The sequence below is a fragment of the Triturus cristatus genome, chromosome 6 (genome assembly GCF_964204655.1).
Source record: "Triturus cristatus chromosome 6, aTriCri1.1, whole genome shotgun sequence".
In the NCBI taxonomy this organism is placed as follows: domain Eukaryota; kingdom Metazoa; phylum Chordata; class Amphibia; order Caudata; family Salamandridae; genus Triturus; species Triturus cristatus.
In genome coordinates, this window is record NC_140589.1 from 621,864,102 (window position 1) to 621,883,359 (window position 19,258).

A 19,258-nucleotide genomic window follows, 5' to 3' on the forward strand; every position below is an offset into this window, starting at 1 on the left:
TCTTCATCTAGTGAGATCCTACCTTGTGTTTGATAGAACAGTCTATTTCTTGGGTGATTATAAGACAGATTTTAGTTTCTGAAGTAGGCTGTGAATTTCCTATTCACCTGAAGTTTTCAAGTCACCTCCGTTTTGCTGAATTTAGGAACATTCAATATGGCACATCTGCAGACAATGTTCTTCGTGAAGGGAGGGATGGTGATAAATTCAAGCTTCTATAGATACACAGCAGTGAATAGAGTCGCAGATATATTTACAAGTTTTGTAATGTTAGTGGCAAGAATTCCTTAACGTTTGATTCTGAACAAAGTTTGGCAGGCTTGCCGGATGATTTTACCTTTTGACCTTATTTTCTCTTTTCACAACTTCCAAGGTAATGACAGAAGATAATGAGAACTTGTTATGCGAATGTATTTTTCTGTAGACGGCCGAATGTCCGCTACTATAGCCTTCTAAATCTCACTGTTTTGAAGTGTAACAATGTCACATGGTGTTGGCAATAATGGTGTTTGCCCATTTGGGGGTTGTTTAATTTCCGGATCTGCTAATTCACAAAGAATTGTGAGTATTTACTTCAGATAGTTGCTTGCTGCTTGAATTCTACTTCTGTGGTTCACTTGCTGTTTACTATATTGTTTCCTGGTACCCCCTGCTATTGTATGTTACCAGAAGGCTTGCTCTGGTTAGTTGATGTAATTGCACTGGTTCCGAATTTCCTCTCAATCCGACAGCCACCCATTCATCCCCACTCCTCCCCTAGGCCATTTATAGCTGGCTAGGATCCATTCCATGAAGCAAGCCACAAAGCCAGATGCCCTGAGAAAGTCCCACCTTAACCAGTCAAACTAATTTTTTGGCATTTAGGGTAAAGCAGGACCACATCCCTATGTTGATCAAATGTATGACCTTCTTGGGATCCTGTATTCCTAATAAAGCATGCTCAGCGGTAATATGTGAAGACATCACCCCATCAAACTTAAGCACTGAAATTAGGGGAACATCCAAATTAGAAAGGATATCAATCTGAATGTTAAAAAAATATTTGGGATCCTTACTTGTTTAAGGACTATCAAAATCATTACCTCTTCCGAAGGAACCTGCCGTCACTCAACCCATTAAATAGATCTGTGAAGAGAGGCGCTAATTGTAGGGTAAATACCTTAGAAAATCTGGCTGTAAGACCATCCATCACTATTGCCTTAACTAATGTTTTTAGGCTGTCCATAGCCAGCAGCTCCGCCTTTTTTGGGGGTGGGGAGGTGGGTGGGGGGTGGGGGCGTGGTTGGTCCTCAAGGGATTCTTCTTCATTTAGCAAGTGAGTCTGCTTGCTTTACCCAATCCACCCAGCACAAACCACACACACCTTATATATTTCCATTTTCAATTTCATTAAAATATAATATCCCGAACACCCCCTCTTTTGCCTTTGATTTGACCCTCAAAGCCACCACTTTTAACCCCATAGTGGATCACTTCAATGTAACCCAAATTGTGTCATGCTCTGTCTAGGCAAGAGTGCCATTCTTTTTATGTCCTCATTAGCCTCTAGTTGAACCCAGAATACGTGAGATGGACTACACAGTAGTGGGAATAATATGTCTCTGAGTGTGTCTATGAAACCATCTGATGATCAACCACTTTCTATCTTCAGGAGAATTGACCAATGTTCCCCCTGGCCTCTTTTATATCAAATCCTGATGCAGACACTTGGTTGTAGAGGTAGATTTTAATCTGGTCTATGACCCAAATACAAAATCTTCTATTTTATTAATTTGCATTCAGTAAAAACCCTTGCTTTCCCTGGTTGGGATCATAGATTGATGCCACAGACAACTGTCTCCCCTAACCCCCAACACTTCCCCAAAATACAGAGCCATTGACCACTACCCAGCATCCTTCATTCTATTTTCTAATCATCGATTCAAGAATGTAGGACCTATTTGCGCACCTACCCCAATCAATTTCTCCGAGGCAGATGAAAATATAACTTTAGGATATATCCTTTCATCTATGCTTAACAAATGTTTCCCCTGCGTAAATGCTATGTCCACATTCAAAGCAGATCTCCCCAGCAAGTCATTTACTCATGCATTTAGCGTGACAATTAAGTCGCCTACCATTATGGATAGCGGCAGTAAATGAACCTACTATTTGTAACAATAACATCCTAGTTTGAGCCAACTCTCCCCAGCTACTCTTGCCACCAATGGACTTTCCTGAGATGGAGCTCCAGCTCAAGTGTTTCTCTACCAACCTCCCCCACACCCCGAACAAGATAGCCCTGACACATTTGTAGAAACTTAAGTACCCCTTGTCCACCCTAAAACCTCTCCCACACAGCATTCTCCTGTAGGGAAACATTGGTCACATACCCTAGAATTTGATATACTAAGTTTCTCCTTACATCTCGCCTGGCCACCTTGCCATCTAGTCCCAGACCAGTCGTCCGTAAAAACAGCTTAATTCTTCTCCCTAAGTGCCTGGCAGGACACCTCCTTTGTTTATAGAGGGAATTCTTGGCACTCTCCATACCAGTGCATTCCAGTAGGACTTCGATGCACCTTGCAGAGTTGCTGAATCACCTCTTTTTTGCTCACCGTGATTTATGTAGAATCAAAAAAAGACCGTTTTAGCAACTATAAACGCATGACTGCTCTGTCTCGGTTTCAGAGATAGTTAAACCATTTTATCTTCAAGCTCAAAATAGCATGCTCCTCCTCCAGTGACTGAAAAGACCATTACTTCCCATCCCAGTGGAAAATCAGGTGGCAAGGGTGACCCAACCTATACGAGACTCCTTTTCCCCTCGGTTGGGACCTGCTTAAATGCTTTACATTTTCCCAGTGTGACTGCAGAATGTTGCTGGAAGGCCTGCAGCCGCTCTCTATTATAGGACATCTCTTTCCCTGGATTATGTCTTTTTCTAGATTGCCTCTTCATGTCAGTAGAAATGGACCCTAATCGAAATATCCGCAACAACATCCTTCCCGGAGGTCATCAGTGTTGCTCTGCGAGTTCTGTTGATCATGATTGTGCCTCTATCCGATTTATTCCCAGTATTACAATTAACAGTCTCGTCCTGTTCTGTCATTTCCTTACGCACCACACAGAACACTTGACTATGCACATTTCTTCTTTGGGATCTGTTCTCAAGATCTTAATGCTTCCACTGGCAAATTATATTCTGTTTCTCGAGCTGAAACATGTGCATCTGGTGTTGATAGTAAGTCAACCTGCTCATTCCTGTTCTTCAGTTGCTGCATCCAGTTGCCAAGTTTAAAAACCTCCTCTCAGATCATTTATCCCGCTTCTCATCAGTTATAACTGAAATGATTTCTTCAAGCTCCTTGAAGACATTCTGTAGGAAGATTTTCGAAATAATGCCCCCTGATCTTGAAGTGAAGCTCTTCTGATGTGATTCTTCATTGTGTAAGGGAGAAGTTTTTCCCCTGCACTTAACTTTTTCCCTGCAGTCTACCGAATCATTATCTTGATACTGGAATTTTTTTCTACCAAATCCCCCATTACTTCAGATACTTCCAGTAGCAACCGAGGACGGTTGCTGTCTTACAGTCAGAATGCAAGTTTGACTCATGCACTTCAGACGACCTGATCAGCATACACCACCAGCATATATCTTTCGGCTGAGGATTGTATGAATGTTTTCCAAGAGGGCCCTGGACCAGTCTCTTATCCGCTTCCAAGAACCAAATGTGGAGCTGCAGAGCCCACTGGGCCTAGATTCCTATACCACCACTGATATCACGACTTTCAGCTTGTGTTAGAGACCCAGAAGCAATGGCTGTTTAGGAGGACCCAATTTGCACCTCCATCAGTCGCAGGGTTTCATCAGCTCATTTCCTGCTGATCTTCAGGGGCTGCTCCTCTCCCACAGACTGTTGTGTTATGTCTTATAGTAAAATGTCCCACTTTATGCTGCTGCAGGCTTGTTCACTTCAGCGGTACTGGGACAGGCATCCATCTCAGTGGCTACTGTAGCCTATCCACCATTACACAAGCCAGCTGTCTTCTGCTGTCCCCTCCTGTGGCTCTCACCAGCACTGTATGAAGTACGTTCCACATGTCAACCCCCCGGCTGCTCAAGTTTCCATGTTGAGTTGGGAGCATCCTCAAATTGGCATCTTCTTACCCAGGCCTGTCTGGTCTCGGGGATCTTAACTGCTCCGAGCCCTGGTGTGTTGCATCCATGCTGGTCTCAAAGCAATGCCTCTAATACATGTGGCTTTAGAGCTGCCTCTTTTCCAATAGCCCAAACTTTCCGCACTCCTTTGGTTAATGATTTATGGGTGAGAAATTGGCCCAAAAAGATAGACGACTTCTGTTGTAAAGATTGCAAAGTGAGCCATGTATCGCCTTTATAAAGCCCCCTCACCTCTACCTCCACCCCACATTCGTCCATATTGTTACAGTTCCAGGACGATGAGTCTGCGATCCATTTCGCTGTCCAACGCGGTTGTGCAGCCAGATGATAGTGCTCTAGGTTGGGCGTGCCTGGTCTTGGTCAAGGAGAGAAAGTTAGACTGCCTAGAGAGGTTCTGTGACTCTTTTCTCACTGTATGAGATCACTTATTACCTGCTGGTTTCCACAAAGAAGTTCCTGGGCAGGCTTATCATTGCAATGTAGAGCTAGAGGAATCACAGGAAGAATACCATCCAAGCGGGGGGTCACTCTACTAATGATGGTAAAAGGCTGCCAATTCCACAATGTTCAGAGACCCTCCATAGGCAACAGAACTTTTGGCAATGGCCAACCATCTGATCCAAGTCTGTGGGTATATATTGATGCCAGCATATTTAAATGTGGCAGTTTCATACAGTGATTTTATATCCTGCCCTTCAGCAGATTTAATGCGTTTTCCATATCTCTATTACCATTTACAGCTGTACAGCAGCAAAAAGCCTAACTGTTCTGGATGAAGCAGTGCGGGCAAGAGTGATGAGATACTGTTTGCAATTACTTTACCTGACTGCTTGCAGTCCAAGTTTAATAACAAGCATTGACAGTATGAGTGGGTCGTGATCGGGCAGCATTATAATTGTTGCCTCTTTGCTTGAGAGCGGCAGTACTCTTCCATCTTGCACCCCATGATACATTGTGTACAGTATTGATCCTAATAGAGCCCCGTGTCTCCTGTAAAATTTTATAGCAAAGAGTCACTTGCTGGAGTTACCCACAACTAGATCTTTCTTTGCTATTTTTATCTCTTCAACAGTCCATGTATATCCAAGTTTTGCTGGCATGGGTATCTGAAAGAAACACGTTAGTTAGATTCCTCACCTTAGAATATCCCCAGGCGTCAGACTGGATCCGGAAGATTTTTCGTCAGCAATACCCCTTGCGCGTCGCTAGACGTCGTCTGCGGCTCCGCGTCCGTCGTCGGCGTCGTGCGCCGGAAAGACGTCGTCGGAGTACTTAGACGCCGCCCTCGCGCGCTGACGTCAGTTCTTCTTTTTTCCACGCCAGTAAGCGCAGATCCGGGAGAGCTACCCCTTTTAGTCTTTTTTGACTAAGTTTTTTGATCCTTTTTGATCTTGTCTCGACTCCGGTGCCGGTAGGATGCCTGGTTTTAAAGCCTGTGCTGACTGCAACCGCTTGATGTCGGTTACGGATCATCACCGCCAGTGCCTTTACTGTTTGGGCCTCGACCACGACGCAGAGTCGTGTTCGGACTGCAAGGCCCTGACCTCGAAGGCTAGACGGGAGCGGTCCCGTAAGCTTCTTGAGCTTCGCCACTCGGCTCCGCGCCCCTCTCGATCCCGGTCCAGGAGGAGGTCCAAGGATCGGTCGCGGAGCCGCAGCCGACGTCATCATCGATCGTCTGGCTCCAAGTCTTCGGATAAGTCGAAGCACTCCAAGAAGGCCAAGAGGCGACACCGCTCTTCGGACTCCCCTCGCCGGTCGCGCGACTCGGTCGAGGGTCAGGGTGGTTCCACCCCCGCGGCTCCAGCGGAGCCGCAGGCGCCGCGCAAGTCCCCTTACCCGCCGGTCCCTGGGACTGACGCGACGCCGGCGGAGGTCAGTGCCTTCCTCTCGGCCATGAGGAACCTGGCTCCGCCGTCGACGCCCGCTGGCGCGCCTTCGGGCCCCGTGGACCCGACTGGGCAACCTTGCCTGCCGGCGGCTCCGGCCCCGGCGCCGTCGACGGCTCCGGCCTCGACGCCGCAAGTGCCCGAGGGGCTCGTCCCCGAGTCCACGCCGGTCGACAAAATCTCACGTCTCCGTTTACAAGTCCAACAGTTCCTAGGGGCAACCCAGGACTCAATCGCAGCCCAAGCCTATCCCAGTCCTGCAAGCGTTCACAAAGTTCCAGCTAGCCTTGCTGCTTTTTTGAACTACATCATCAAGTCAGTCTAAACAGTGATGAGCCTTTTAGGGATGATGGCTCCATGTATCTGTATTGTCCCACATGCATGTCTACACATGCCCCCACTTCAACAGTGCCTCCAATCACAGTGATCTCAAGTGGAGGGGCATCTATTTACAAGATCTAGTATTGTTGGGGCCAGCAACCCATCGCTTTCTGCAGTGGTGGAACAACCACAATCTGTTGCAGGGTCGGCCCTTCAAAGCCCCAGTCCTGCAAATGACCATTAAAACAGATGCATCCCTACATGGTTGGGGCAGCCATGCAAGATCTAACAGTGCGTAACCAATGGTCTCCAACTCAGAAATACATATGCATCAATCACTAAGAGCTTCTTGCGATTCAATTAGATCTCAAAGCTTTTCAATAACCTCTTCAACACAAGGTGGTTCTAGTCCATACCAACAACATGACTGCCACATACTATATTAAAAAACATTGGGGCATACATTCCATACAGCTCTCCCACATAGCCAAGCACATATGGCACTGGGCCATACATTACAACAATCACCTCCTAGCTGAATAACTACCAGGGGTGGACAACGACTTGGCAGATCTGCTCAGCAGAATGCAACATCAAGTACATGAGAGAGAAGTGAACACCACACTGCTCCACTCATATTTCCAACGGTGGAGAACCCCAGAAATATCTTTGCTACAGAATAGAACACACTCTGCCAAAGCTTCATCTCCAGGTTTCCTTACCCACAGTCCAAAGGCAGTGCTCCACGGATCAGCTAGTCAGGGATATTTGCTTATGCTTTTTCTCCTCTCCCATCCATTTCTTGAATGGTTTGAAAGATCACACAAACATCTCTCACTCTAACCCAAATAGTCCCAACATGGGCTTGATAAGTATGGTTTACAACCCTACTTCAACTAATGTTTGTGCCACACAATAATCTGCTACTTGTATACCAGCTTCTGACTCAGGAGCAGGGTTGAGTCACACACCCCAAACAGCTGAATCTAGCGATCTTGCTCCTGAAGTCTTAGAATTAGGATACCTTAATCTGCCACAAGAATGCATGACAATGGTAAAACAAGCTCACAAGCCACTCGCAAGAGCATGTTGCGCAGCCAAATGGAAAAGGTTTTTCCACTCCTGCATTGCAAAACAAATCCAGCCACTTTCTCCCACAGTACAAGATCATTTTTGTTAACCTGCTTCATTTACAACTAGCAGACCTTGTGTATACCTCTATCAGACTTCACTTGGCAGCACTCACTGCATACATGCAAAATAGTCAACACATCTTTGTTTAAAATCCGAGTAATTAATGCTTTATGGAAGAATTAAAAAGAGTCATTCATCCCGCCAGCCGCAGTCTGGAACCGTAATATCGTTTGTTCCTGGCTTATGAGCCCACATTTTGAACCACTACATTCAAATGATCTACAGTTCCTCACATGGAAAGTAGCATTCTTGGTGGCTATAACATCTCTTAGACGAATAAGTGAACTCCAAGTGCTCACTCTGGAAGAACCTTTCTTCCAAATCTTTACAGATAAGTTAGCACTGAGAGCCAACCCCAAATTTCTCCCTATAGTGGTTTCTGCTTTTCATGTAAACTAGATCATTGCACTACCAGTGTCCTTCCTAATCCCCAATTGGTAGCAGAAAGAGCTGTACACACTCTCGGTGTTAAAAGAAAACTAATGTAATAAATTTCGAGAACAAAACCCTTTTGCAAAACACAGCAACTTTTTGTTGCCTTTACAAACCCACTAGAGAGTTCACCTATCGCTAAAGCAGGAATGGCAAGATGAATAGTAAGATGCATGCAGACTTGCTACCACAAAACTAAGCGATTGCTAGCCGCAACTCCAAGTGCTCACTCTACACATAAACAAGCATTTGCAATGCAATCGGTCTCGCTTTTGGGGCCTTATATGTATTTAGCTATGCAGCACATTAGCCTGGGTGCTGAAACATCTAATATTCTTTAACATGGAGGGACAATAAGCACCAAACTGCGTGACACGCCGGGTATGGGAACCCATGGAGAGAAATATTGCCTTTCAGCTGGAAATGGTATCATACAAAGCTCGGTTTTTAACATAAAATCAGGGCCTTCGGTGGTCATATCACTGAAAATACAAGATTTGAAAAAAATATTGTCTATGGGTGCTCATGGAAGACAATTTTCTATGGACTGGAATCTAGAGAATGCTGAAGTGATTCTGGTATTTTACTGACCTCTGCTTGCCGTTTTCTATCAAGAAAGTTAAATAGAGGCAGTTGCCAGAAAAATTAAAAAAGAAAGTCCCTAAGCAGAAAGCAATTCTGGTATTTTACTGACCTCTGCTGGTCGTTTGTGTATTAAGACAGTTAAATAGAGGCAGTTGAACAGAAAAAAAGTCCTTAAGCGGAAGCAGACAAATCCTAGGGCTGATCTCCAGGGCCCACAAAGTTCATACACTTTTAAGTATATACTAAAGTATATACAAGGGGTCTCAAATGCTCACCCTAAAAAGGAGCCTCTGTGGGTTTCCTAGGATACATTCTAGTAGCAGATATCACTAAAGCAGCTTCATGAATTTACCCACACCCCTTCACAAAACACTACTGTGTTGATGTCTTATCTACCCAACAAGCTAGAGTGCTACAAGCTATTTTAAGAACACTTTTACAAACATCTACACCAACTATTAGCTAGACACCACTTTTGGGGAGCACTGTTTTACATTTTATGCTAAGCCTATGTATCTGCGGCCAACACATGCTATGAATGGAATGTTACTTATCCTGTAAAAACCTATTTAGCGTGTAGTGCCATAAATTCATATATGCCCACCCTCCTCCCCGGACACTATTAGCTGACATACACACCTCTATACTAAAACACTCAATCTTATCAAAACTTGACTTGCATGTTCATCCTTACTGTCACTCTACTGCTCCTTTCATACACTCATCCGATGAGCCAAAAAACAATCTAACAATGCATGCACAATGCAGACTATAGGAGGAGGCACCATACCTGGACTCGAAAGAAGAATAACAAATTGAAAACGTCCAAGCTCAACACTTGACTGCAGGAGTATGCTAAGCATAAGAATCTACGGCACTACACACTATGAATGGATGCTTACATGTTAAGTAACATATTCCGTCAAGTTCAATGACCTAAGAGTGCACTTTTTCTCTAAGAATGTGTTTTGTTGTTTTTGCACAGCTCCAGTAAGATCAGGGAAGAAGGGCACTTATGGCCTCTTTTGCGTCACCTGTTGCCCCTGTAATTGAGCAAATGAGCCATACAAGTCACTTGGAGAGCTGATGGAACCCTTCGCACCTTGTCCACTGAAAACAATGAGTCTTCCTGGCGTCACACTGGTGCTGAACCACTCAATAAAAAACAACTCCATATTTGGTACCTTGATCTTTTTAGGTAAACCAGTATTCCTCACGTCATTCCTCTTGGAGCGTCCTTCTACATATTCGACCCCATACTCCTTCATGTCTTTGCAAGTCCTTGAAGTAGAGCGACATCGATGACAAAGCTGATTTGTTTTGGGTGATTCAGTTGAACATTTTCTGCTGCTCTGCTCCCAATAGGATGATGCCATTCGCTACGGTGTTCTGTCTTTAATATGATATCCTCCTGGATTTTCCCTATCGCAGCAAGGATAACCTTTAGTGTGTTTGCGTGGAGGAGGCTTCTCTTATGAGTGTCTGTCTTGCTCCTCGAGATTGCAAAACACCCAAATACCCTGAAACGACGGCTGTTGGTTGAGGGTGCAAGGTTTTGTTGATCTCCGTCTTCCCCTGTCCCTCTTGCGCATCGTGCTGGAGTGGAGCAGGATCAACTACAGCTGAGTCTAATCAAGTTGCTTTGCTGTCACTCCAGGTGCAGATCTTGCGGCCTTTCTGTGCCTCACCAATAGGCTGCAGTCCTTCAACTGTATTTGCTTAGCATACTCAAACTTGCATCTAAGAACTCTCTCATTGTGTGCCAAGAAGGGATTGTTCGCCCTGCCACGGATCGTGCTAGATAAGACCAGGTGTTTGAGGAGTCGGAGTGAAGTACATTTAGTGCACCATCTTTTCTTGCCATATATTTCCCCCTAACTTGAAGCCCATCCTAAACCATTAACTACAAAGGTTGTGGTCTGAGGTACTTTCAAAAATATAAACCACCAGAGCAGATCTCACTGGGGATACAAAACCTGGCTTTGATTGCGACTGTGGTCAAGAACTTCATGCCTCTGTACCTAAAACGATGATGCCTTAGACATGAATGCATAAGAAGATTAGACTCTAAAGGTGGCCCTTGCTATCGTTCTCCTTCTCCTCTATGATCAGTCCTTGTCATAACGTATGCAAAAAGTTCATAGGTGACCTCTCGAAGGATATTGTCAGAATTTCATGAATGTGCTCCGCAAGGGATTTGCAGGGTCAGCCAGGTGATAAGTATCTCTGGATGTGGCAGATCTAGCTGAAGCTGAATATTTCTATGGCTTTATATTAAGCAGAGCTTATTGGCTCCCCATTTTAAAAGATGTCAGGTTGAAGATGAGGTGAGGCAAAGTTGAAGACCGAGGCTGCGACTTTGAAGGCAGTGGATCTGGAAGAGAGAAAATTATTTTTTAAAATAGCAGTGCGGCCACCTTTACAAGCCTCATTGTTAACCACAAGCACCGCAAGTTTCTCAGTAAAGGTCCTCTCGATGCATTGGCTCTCAGCAATATTCTGATTCTAGCAGAATGCCTCTGCCCTCCCAACTCACCTGGTACCAATGTGTGTCACATAATATGCTCCCTTCACACTGTCACCTGTGTAGGAGCTGATATCACATGAAGGCATTGAAGACAAGCTAGAAACCACCACAACAAAGTCGATTTCCAGCTTGTCTTTGGAGGATGTGTACAATCAATGCCCATTAATGGGAGTGACAACACTTCAGGACATCTTAGTCAGTCTCAACAACCCTGTATTTTAAGAGGGTCAGCCTCCAGGTCTCACTCCTGCTGTACTGAAGTTCTGATTCCGTCTTTGGTCCTGATGTACTCTGAGGCCACAGGCCGGTTTGTGACATTGCAGCATGTTTAAGCCTCTTAAGAGGTCATGCTGCAATTCTGTGGCACACTGCCAGCTACCTGTGGTACACCTTTGGGCCTCAAGGATTTGCAGGGGGTGTCGAGTCTGATTACTGCTGGCAGGTCCGCTTTTGGCGATGTCTGAGCTGCTTGAAACAGTTTCTGGTTCCACACTGGCGTTGATGCCAACTTAGGGATTGGCCCTTACATCTTCACTGGTCCCACTGACTGCGCCGAAGGTAGGCCTAAACCCATTGTGGTTTCTGACTCCGAGTCCAATTCATCCTAATCTCAACAGATGCCACTCCTAGATTCTGATTTGGCACAGCCAGCACTAAACCACTCTGACACTATTCCTTTACTGTGTGGTCACTCACAGACCAACTCTTTGGCTCGGATTCCGACCAGAGCCAGCCATATGGAGATGATAGTGGAGGGGATGCGGAAGAGTCTCCATGAACCCCGGTGCCCCTCTCCCATGATGAAGATAATCAGTACATGTGCTTGCCAATGGGTTGGATACCTCACGTAACAGTGGGTAGATGATACCTGGATCATCTCTCCTGAAGTGAGTGCTTCTTTTGCCATTGTGATTCAGAGGGCTGCTGAGGTACTTCACCTCTATGTCCACACTATGGTGTTTAAAATGAGCATCCTTGCAGGAGTCCTTTCACATGGCCGGGCACCAGCTGAACCTCTCACAGATATTCTATTATACCTGGACAGAATCATGCTCTGGCCCTCTGGTCAATCAACAGGCGTTGGTCGCTATAGACTTACCTCCAGGCAACCCTGAATTTATAACTCCGCATCCATACCCTGAGGGTTTAGTGGTACAGGTGTCCACCAGTTGATCCAACCTGAATGCCTTTCCAATAACTCCTCCTGACAGAGACTCCTCCTGACAGACTCCAAGCATATAGAAATGTATATTCTCCTTTCCAGCTTCCTTCTTGCATTATGCCCACACTCTTTGGGACATGGTTGGTGAGATCTTACCAGCAATCCTGGAAGACCTAGGGCTTCCTTGGCACAAACAGTTATGGATTCTCGCCATTAGGACAAGTGTACTGATCTGGCCCCATGCTTGAGTGAGATCCACATGGTTCTCAGGGATGTCCAGGCATCCTTAATGTCTATGCCCTTGGACGGTTCCTGTAAGTTTGGCGAAAGGCAGACTCTGCCCAGAAGTGTTTTAAAGAGAGCTAAGTTACGGCATGCACCTTGGGTTTTTCAGCACCACTCCATTATCCCCCCAACAGTTTAACCCTTCTTTGGTATATGCCAGGGACTTGACACACAAACCGCGGCGGGCCTTCCGCCCTCTCGGTCCTTTCATGGTTGGGGCAATCTGCAGCTGACAACTACCAGGCCATGAGGGGCAGGGTATGTCTCAAGTCCCCACCGCTCCAGCAATAACCTCCAAACCTCTTTAGTGTACCCTTAGTGGCACGCAGGTTCACTGTGGGAGGAAGGGTTAGCCACTTTCTGACAAGGTGGCAGAGCCTTACATTTGATAGATGGGCCTTCTAAATTGTCCAATGGGGCTATGCACTACCATTCCTTTCTGACCTGCTGCACCTGCAACCTAGAGCGGCACTTAGAGGAACCATCTGCCCATTTTTCATAAGAAAGTGGGGGCCCTTTAAGAAACCATAGAAATGGTTCCGGCGCTGCCTGTGAATCAAGTGGTTCATAATTTTGTTTTTTCTGCGTTTATGTTGGTTGTTCACAAAGATGATGCTTGTGGTTGCTGCCCATCTTCGAAGTTTGGAGGCTTCCAGTGTTCCCTAACTCAATGAATGACTGACTGACTGTTGAAGGTAGGCTTGTTACAGCCAGTCACAGACCACCTCCATACGATGTCGAACCTGTTGACATTGAAAATCTCAACAGTTAACCTGTCGGATTCACACCTGACTCTTCAGAGGCTTTGCTTCATTTGAGCAATTCTAGATAAGGTGCTCTTTAAAGCATTTCCCCTGGACCAACGAGTCAAGGACAGACGAGCCATGATCCCGATGTTTCAGCCTCTGTCCTGGGTCTCAGTGAGGATGACTTTGAGGCTTCTTGGTATGCTTGTAACCTGCGTGTCGACCATGCTCGATGGAATATACAGACTTGTCAGTGGGATCTGAAGTGTCAGTGAGCCCTGCACTAGGGTAACCTGTTGGATTCCATCCAGTTGTTGAAAAAGACTGCAACAGATATGCAGTGATGGCTACTTGACCGTGATCCAACCAGCAGCAGACCCTCTCCCTACCCCATCCATACTGGACCATGGTGATGATTGCATCAATACTGGGTAGAGGAGGCCATCTAGCAGAGGAAGCTTGTCTCCAGCGAAGTCCTGCCTTCACATAAATCTGTTGGGATTGCAGGTGATGCGCTTTGCGTTGAAGGCCTTCCTGCCGACCCTCTAGGGCAGGCTGGTTAAGGTTCTCAAGGACAACGCTACTTCCATGTGGCACTGCAACAAGCAGAGTGAGTAGAGTCGTGGGTACTGTACCAGGATACTCTGCATCTTTGGACCTTGCTGAACTGTAAAGACATTTCCCTGGTGGCACACCATCTGGCAGGATCTTTTAATGTCAAGGCGTGTAAGCCAGCCACCCACGCCTAGCGGAACACATATGGCAGTTAAAGGTGGTGACACAAGGCATCTTCCAGCAATAGGGGAAAACCTAGCTCAATCTCTTGGCCACTGCAGAGAACGCACAGTGTCAAAATCAAATCAAATCAAAAAATCACTTTATTCGGTTTTGCGAAGAAGACCATAAAAGTTCATAGAAATACATTTCATACATTAGTTCAATTTAAAAAGACTGTTAAAAAATCATGAGTTTAAAATGCATTTTGTAAAATCATTAAAAGAAGAGGTTAGACTCTTACTACCAACCCTTGTAGTCTCTTCATACATTTGATTTTCAGAGATTAGACCTATGGCGTATGCAAAATTTCAAAAAACGTACAGTTGCTTTTGCTATCAATTCATTTTCCAGATATTGTAACGCCAGGTAGGCTGGGCGACATTGGCGTAGACCCCAATATTTAAATATGGGCAATAGCCATTGTCTGCGGGGTGCCTCAAAAAATGTACAAAATAAGACTGTATGTATTGTCGACTGCTTTGATTGGGAGTCACAAGGGCACAATGACATTTTTGATGACCAATCATTTTGTGTGGGAAAGCAGACCATTAAGTGGAACATGTTGAACCTGAAGCGTGTCAGAAGTAGTTTTTCAAATTGGGTCATGTTATACAGCAAATAAGGTTCAATGGATGATACTGTTTGGACTAATAGACTTTGTTGTACAGAGGATTTATGGATTTCTTTTAGCAGACGTGTTTGGTGCAGGTGTGATAGACATGCTTTCCTCAGATCTTTTTTGGAAATACTGTATAAAGATGATGGATCTGTAAAATAATGACTGTGTCCCATATCTGTAAGAAAGGCTTTTACATAGGCTGTCCATTTCATCCGCCCGTAGTGCTCCAGCGTCTGAATGTCTTGAATGATGAGTCTGGTTAAATTGCATTGTTCAGTGACCCAAATTCTTCTCCAGAGCATTATAGGTTGTGTTCTTATAATGTCCTCTAGGTGGTCTATGCCCAGCTCTTCGTGACAGGCGTATGTTGAAGAATTTTTCGGCAGCCCCAATAAGAATCTTAAAAAGGCATTTTCTATTTTTTGTAATTCAGTCACGTTTGCGTAGCCCCATATCCCTGCCCCATAGATAGCAGTACTGACACATTTTGCCTTGTAGATTTTTAAGGTTTCTAGAGGTGGCTTGTGGCCCAGTTTTTGGACAAATGTTCTCAAGGCCGCTGTTGTTTTTAGAAATGATAGTTTTCTCGCCGAAATTGCCGCTTTCCACTTAAATTTATCGTCAATGACAATTCCCAGGTATTGGTAAGTGGGTGTTCTTTCCAGGGCTTCCCCTTTCACAAATAGTCTTTTAGGTTTCATGTTTTTCCTCCCCGCATGCATAGTAAAAGTTTTTTTAACATTTAAAAACAAGTTCAAACTTAACATGAATTCACAGTATCTATCCAATTCTCGCTGCAGTTCCACAGATGTTCTCGCTAAATGACCGCGTCGTCGGCATATAGCAACGCGGGTATATGCCGACGACCGACCGATGGGAGGTCTTTACTTCCCTCAAGCAGTGCTGTCTCAAGGCCATTTGTGTAGAGGGTGAATAGAAAGGGGGCCAGTACGCATCCCTGTCTGACCCCCTTTTCTACCCAAAAGCTATCTGACAATTGACCCTTTGTCCCGAATCGCACTCTGCCTGTTGTTCCAGTGTAGAGTCAACAAGATTGCGAATTAGAAAAGCATTGGAGTATGGGAATCCTGTACCCCTTCCCACCGCTGCCTCTTGCCCTGAGTTCTGAAGATAAAAAACGACTGGGCCCAGGTCATTCTAGTGATTATGGAACTTCTGGGCCTGACCGTCTGGTCTCCGATCAGGCTGCTGCTTTAAGAGGATCGTCTGTCACAGCAAAAGGGCAGGGTCTTGCACTTGGGCCTGCGCAATCTGCACCTCTTGCGTGGAGATTAAACCGTGACATTTAATCTCCTTTGACCTTCATCCTTAAGTCGCTGATATGATCCGTTGAATGTATTGTATGTTTTGTCTTTAGCCCAGTAAGCAGTTAATGTAGCCACGGCTGAAGGTTATTTGTAGGCACTTTCTTTTTTACATTTGCTGTACCAGATACCCTTTTTCAAATCACCTGTTGTGATGTATTTTCTAAAAGGTTTGCAACATATGTTCCTGCCAAAGCCCTTCTGATGCCATAGTGGAACTTGAATTTGATCCTCACTTTACTCATGTTTACCCCTTTAGAGCAAATGTGCAGTTGTTCCTCTCCTTCCCACATTAAAAACACATTTTCTGATTGTGATAACATCAGCATGCCTGGTGAGTGAACTTTAGGCCCTATTGGTCCAGTCTCCTCATACACCTTTTTTCCTGACAAACTATTGTTACAGACTCAGTCATTGTTTCTCACGTCTGACAAGCCATGCCTCATCCCTCTAAAGAGGAAGAGAGTCCCCACTGCTTGGATCCCAAGAGGAAGCTGAGCTTTTCCATTGATGGTAACAAAGAACACTAGGTGAACGGTCAGCACTTTGTGGGGTTCTGTGGTGCAAAGAAGGGCAAGGCAGACCAGCTCCTGAAGGGTAGTTCCCTGTATTAGGATCTGCTATTTATTGGCGAAGAATCAGCTTCCCGAGGGCCTGAATGCTTATTTTAATGGAGTTAGAGCTGCCACTACTGCATTGGCACACAGGGTGCCATTCTTGAATATCTGCAACAAGATGATGGACGGAATGCTTGAGTTAATCTCAGCTACTGGCAGTCGCTCGGGTCGGATCCCGATCTATTGTTTTTCGCCCCACGATGCCACCTCATTTTTATGCCCAGGCATATGCAAACCAGCCTTGACCCTGCTCCAATCAGAACAGTCCAGCCCGAACTGCCAGGCCAGGTGCTCCATGAACCGAAAAACGAGCAACCCAGCACTGGTTTCACCCTTATTATGGGCTCATCAACCAGGTATAGCGGGATTCCAGTGGCACAGTTTGCAAAGGACCCATGTCTGGGCATACCTGTCGCTCTTTTGGCGGAAATTGCAACAACAGATTGATGGATAGAGTACTTGAATTAATCTCAGCTACTGACAATCGTTCGGGCCGCATCCCAATTTGTTTTTCACCCACCATGCCACCTCAGTTTGGACCCAGCCATATGGATTTCAGCCATGACCCTGCTCCAGTCAAAACATTGCAGGGATGTAATAAACCTGTTTCACAGCTGACTGTGAATATGGGAACTATTTCACGGAGCCCTGTAAAATAAGGATGTTCTCATCGTAATAAGAGCCCCCAAAATACTTTGCAGAGCTTTGCCATAGTCTAGGGTATTTGGATTATGCAGCATGGATGACCAAATAATGCATAAAGGTTTTCTTCATTTTGAGGCACCAAATGAAAATTATGTAGCACATTCTCTGGCAGTATTATTTTCATCCATTTTAACTAGGAAGGTTTTTGTAAAATCTGCAACTTATGTGACAAATTATGCGATAAATGCAGTAAATCCATAATTATGTGGAAAACGCTGCATCCCCAGAATTGAATAAATCCTCGATCTTCACTATTATCAGTTGTTTTATCAACAGTGACTATATTAATGGTAAAACTACATATTCTTATTGTAATGAGGGCCCTTTTGTAGCTTCAATGTAAAGAAACGTACTTTCCCAAGATAGCTACCTTGAAAATAAACTGTAGTATAAAAAATACATAATGGCTAACATGTTCCTGTATTGCCATCTCAGGGTTCTGGTGACATTTACAAACCACTCAGCCTTTGACCTCGTGGTTTATGTTGGCCCTAAAACTCCTCTATGCTGACACTGGACCATATCACACAGTTACCTGTTATGTATACTTTATAAATTCTATAATTTGGGTTGGAGGCAATAAATAAATCGCCAGTGTGACACAATATCCCTGCCCCCTTTTGGAAACTCCCCTCTTGATTTGAATAAGTTCTGTCAGAATCCAAAGGACTTTAATCTCTTGCACGCACATGATTAATCGCCATCTGGATCAAACATGGTTCATTTTTTTAGCAGTTCTGTATTATTACACAGTGTAGACAAATTGTAATTGCTGGTGCTTCATTCCTTGAGAAGCCTGGTGTCCAACCCTCTTCCCCTGAAAACCAGCCTTCTACATATTGTTTTTTTGTCACTAAATATAATTCGAGACAAAGGTGTCTTCTCCCCCCGCCCCCTCCACCCCCCTTTATGCAAAATGTGAGGGTGTGCAATTTTGGTTTCTGTACTCGGTCCAGAGTGTTAATAATAGTATGCTGTTTATTTCCGCAAACACTGAAAAGGGCATAGCATGCATAGAGCATTGGTATAAATGCAAACATGTAAGTAAAATGATCATTTTTAGCAATACTACTCTAATGGCGAGTGACAGGTGTCATAACCTACATAAATTACTGGATTTATTTCAGTTTGGGGATAATTTTGTTGGTTTCAAGTTTGTGCCATTTATTTTGTGTGTGAGACATGGATTCCCAGATACGAGAAAGATGTTCTTTCCAATGGAATTGGCAACATGTCTACAATGTAAAATGGAATTGCATCTGGTGGCTTTCATAATGATATACCTTTGTTGATTTACAAGCCAGAAGCTGTGCCACTTGCTAGGGCGTCATTTTATTTTGCAAATCAAGTCGATGATTTTGGTGATGTTTGTATTATTTTCACTGATTATGGACTGCCTTTCTTTGTACAGAGTGGGAAATGCACCACCAGCCCCCTCATCCTCCTCCTGAGCAGCAGTGGATGCCTCCTGTTCCTGGTCCAATGGACCATGTACCTATATCTGAAGACAGCAACAGCCAGGACAGCGGGGAATTTGCACCTGAAAGTAGACACATGTTTAATCAGAACAATCACAGTTTTGGTGGCCCTCCTGATAATTTTGGAATGGCACCAATGAACCAGTTTGATTACCAGGTGAGAGGAATTTCTGATTTTATGGCTATTTCTTGCTTCATTTTTCTGCTTACTATCACTGTTCCAATACAGAGCTCACAATTCCAGTGATTCTGTCAAATGTAATGTTTGTTTTGTAATGAGTGAAGTCATTGACAGGAATTTACAAGCTAACCTAAAACCGCCATCACATGATTTGGGGTTATAAATTATGGCAATAGTTTGACTTCATCTGCTTCTCCAGCCACAGTTTGTTGATATCCAAGTGATGTAGATCACATTTAAACTTCTATTAAAG

The 19,258-nt window shown here is 44.7% G+C and overlaps 1 protein-coding gene across 2 annotated transcripts in view; it reads left to right on the plus strand.

Annotated features, from left to right (window-relative positions):
- Nucleotides 1–19,258, plus strand: part of PNISR (PNN interacting serine and arginine rich protein) — a 362,924-nt gene that overhangs the window by 124,812 nt on the left and 218,854 nt on the right. For both annotated transcript variants that reach the window (XM_085611119.1, XM_085611118.1), the window contains exon 4: nt 18,758–18,981. In XM_085611119.1, the coding sequence (XP_085467245.1) occupies nt 18,758–18,981 (224 nt within the window). The remainder of the gene's footprint in view (nt 1–18,757; nt 18,982–19,258) is intronic.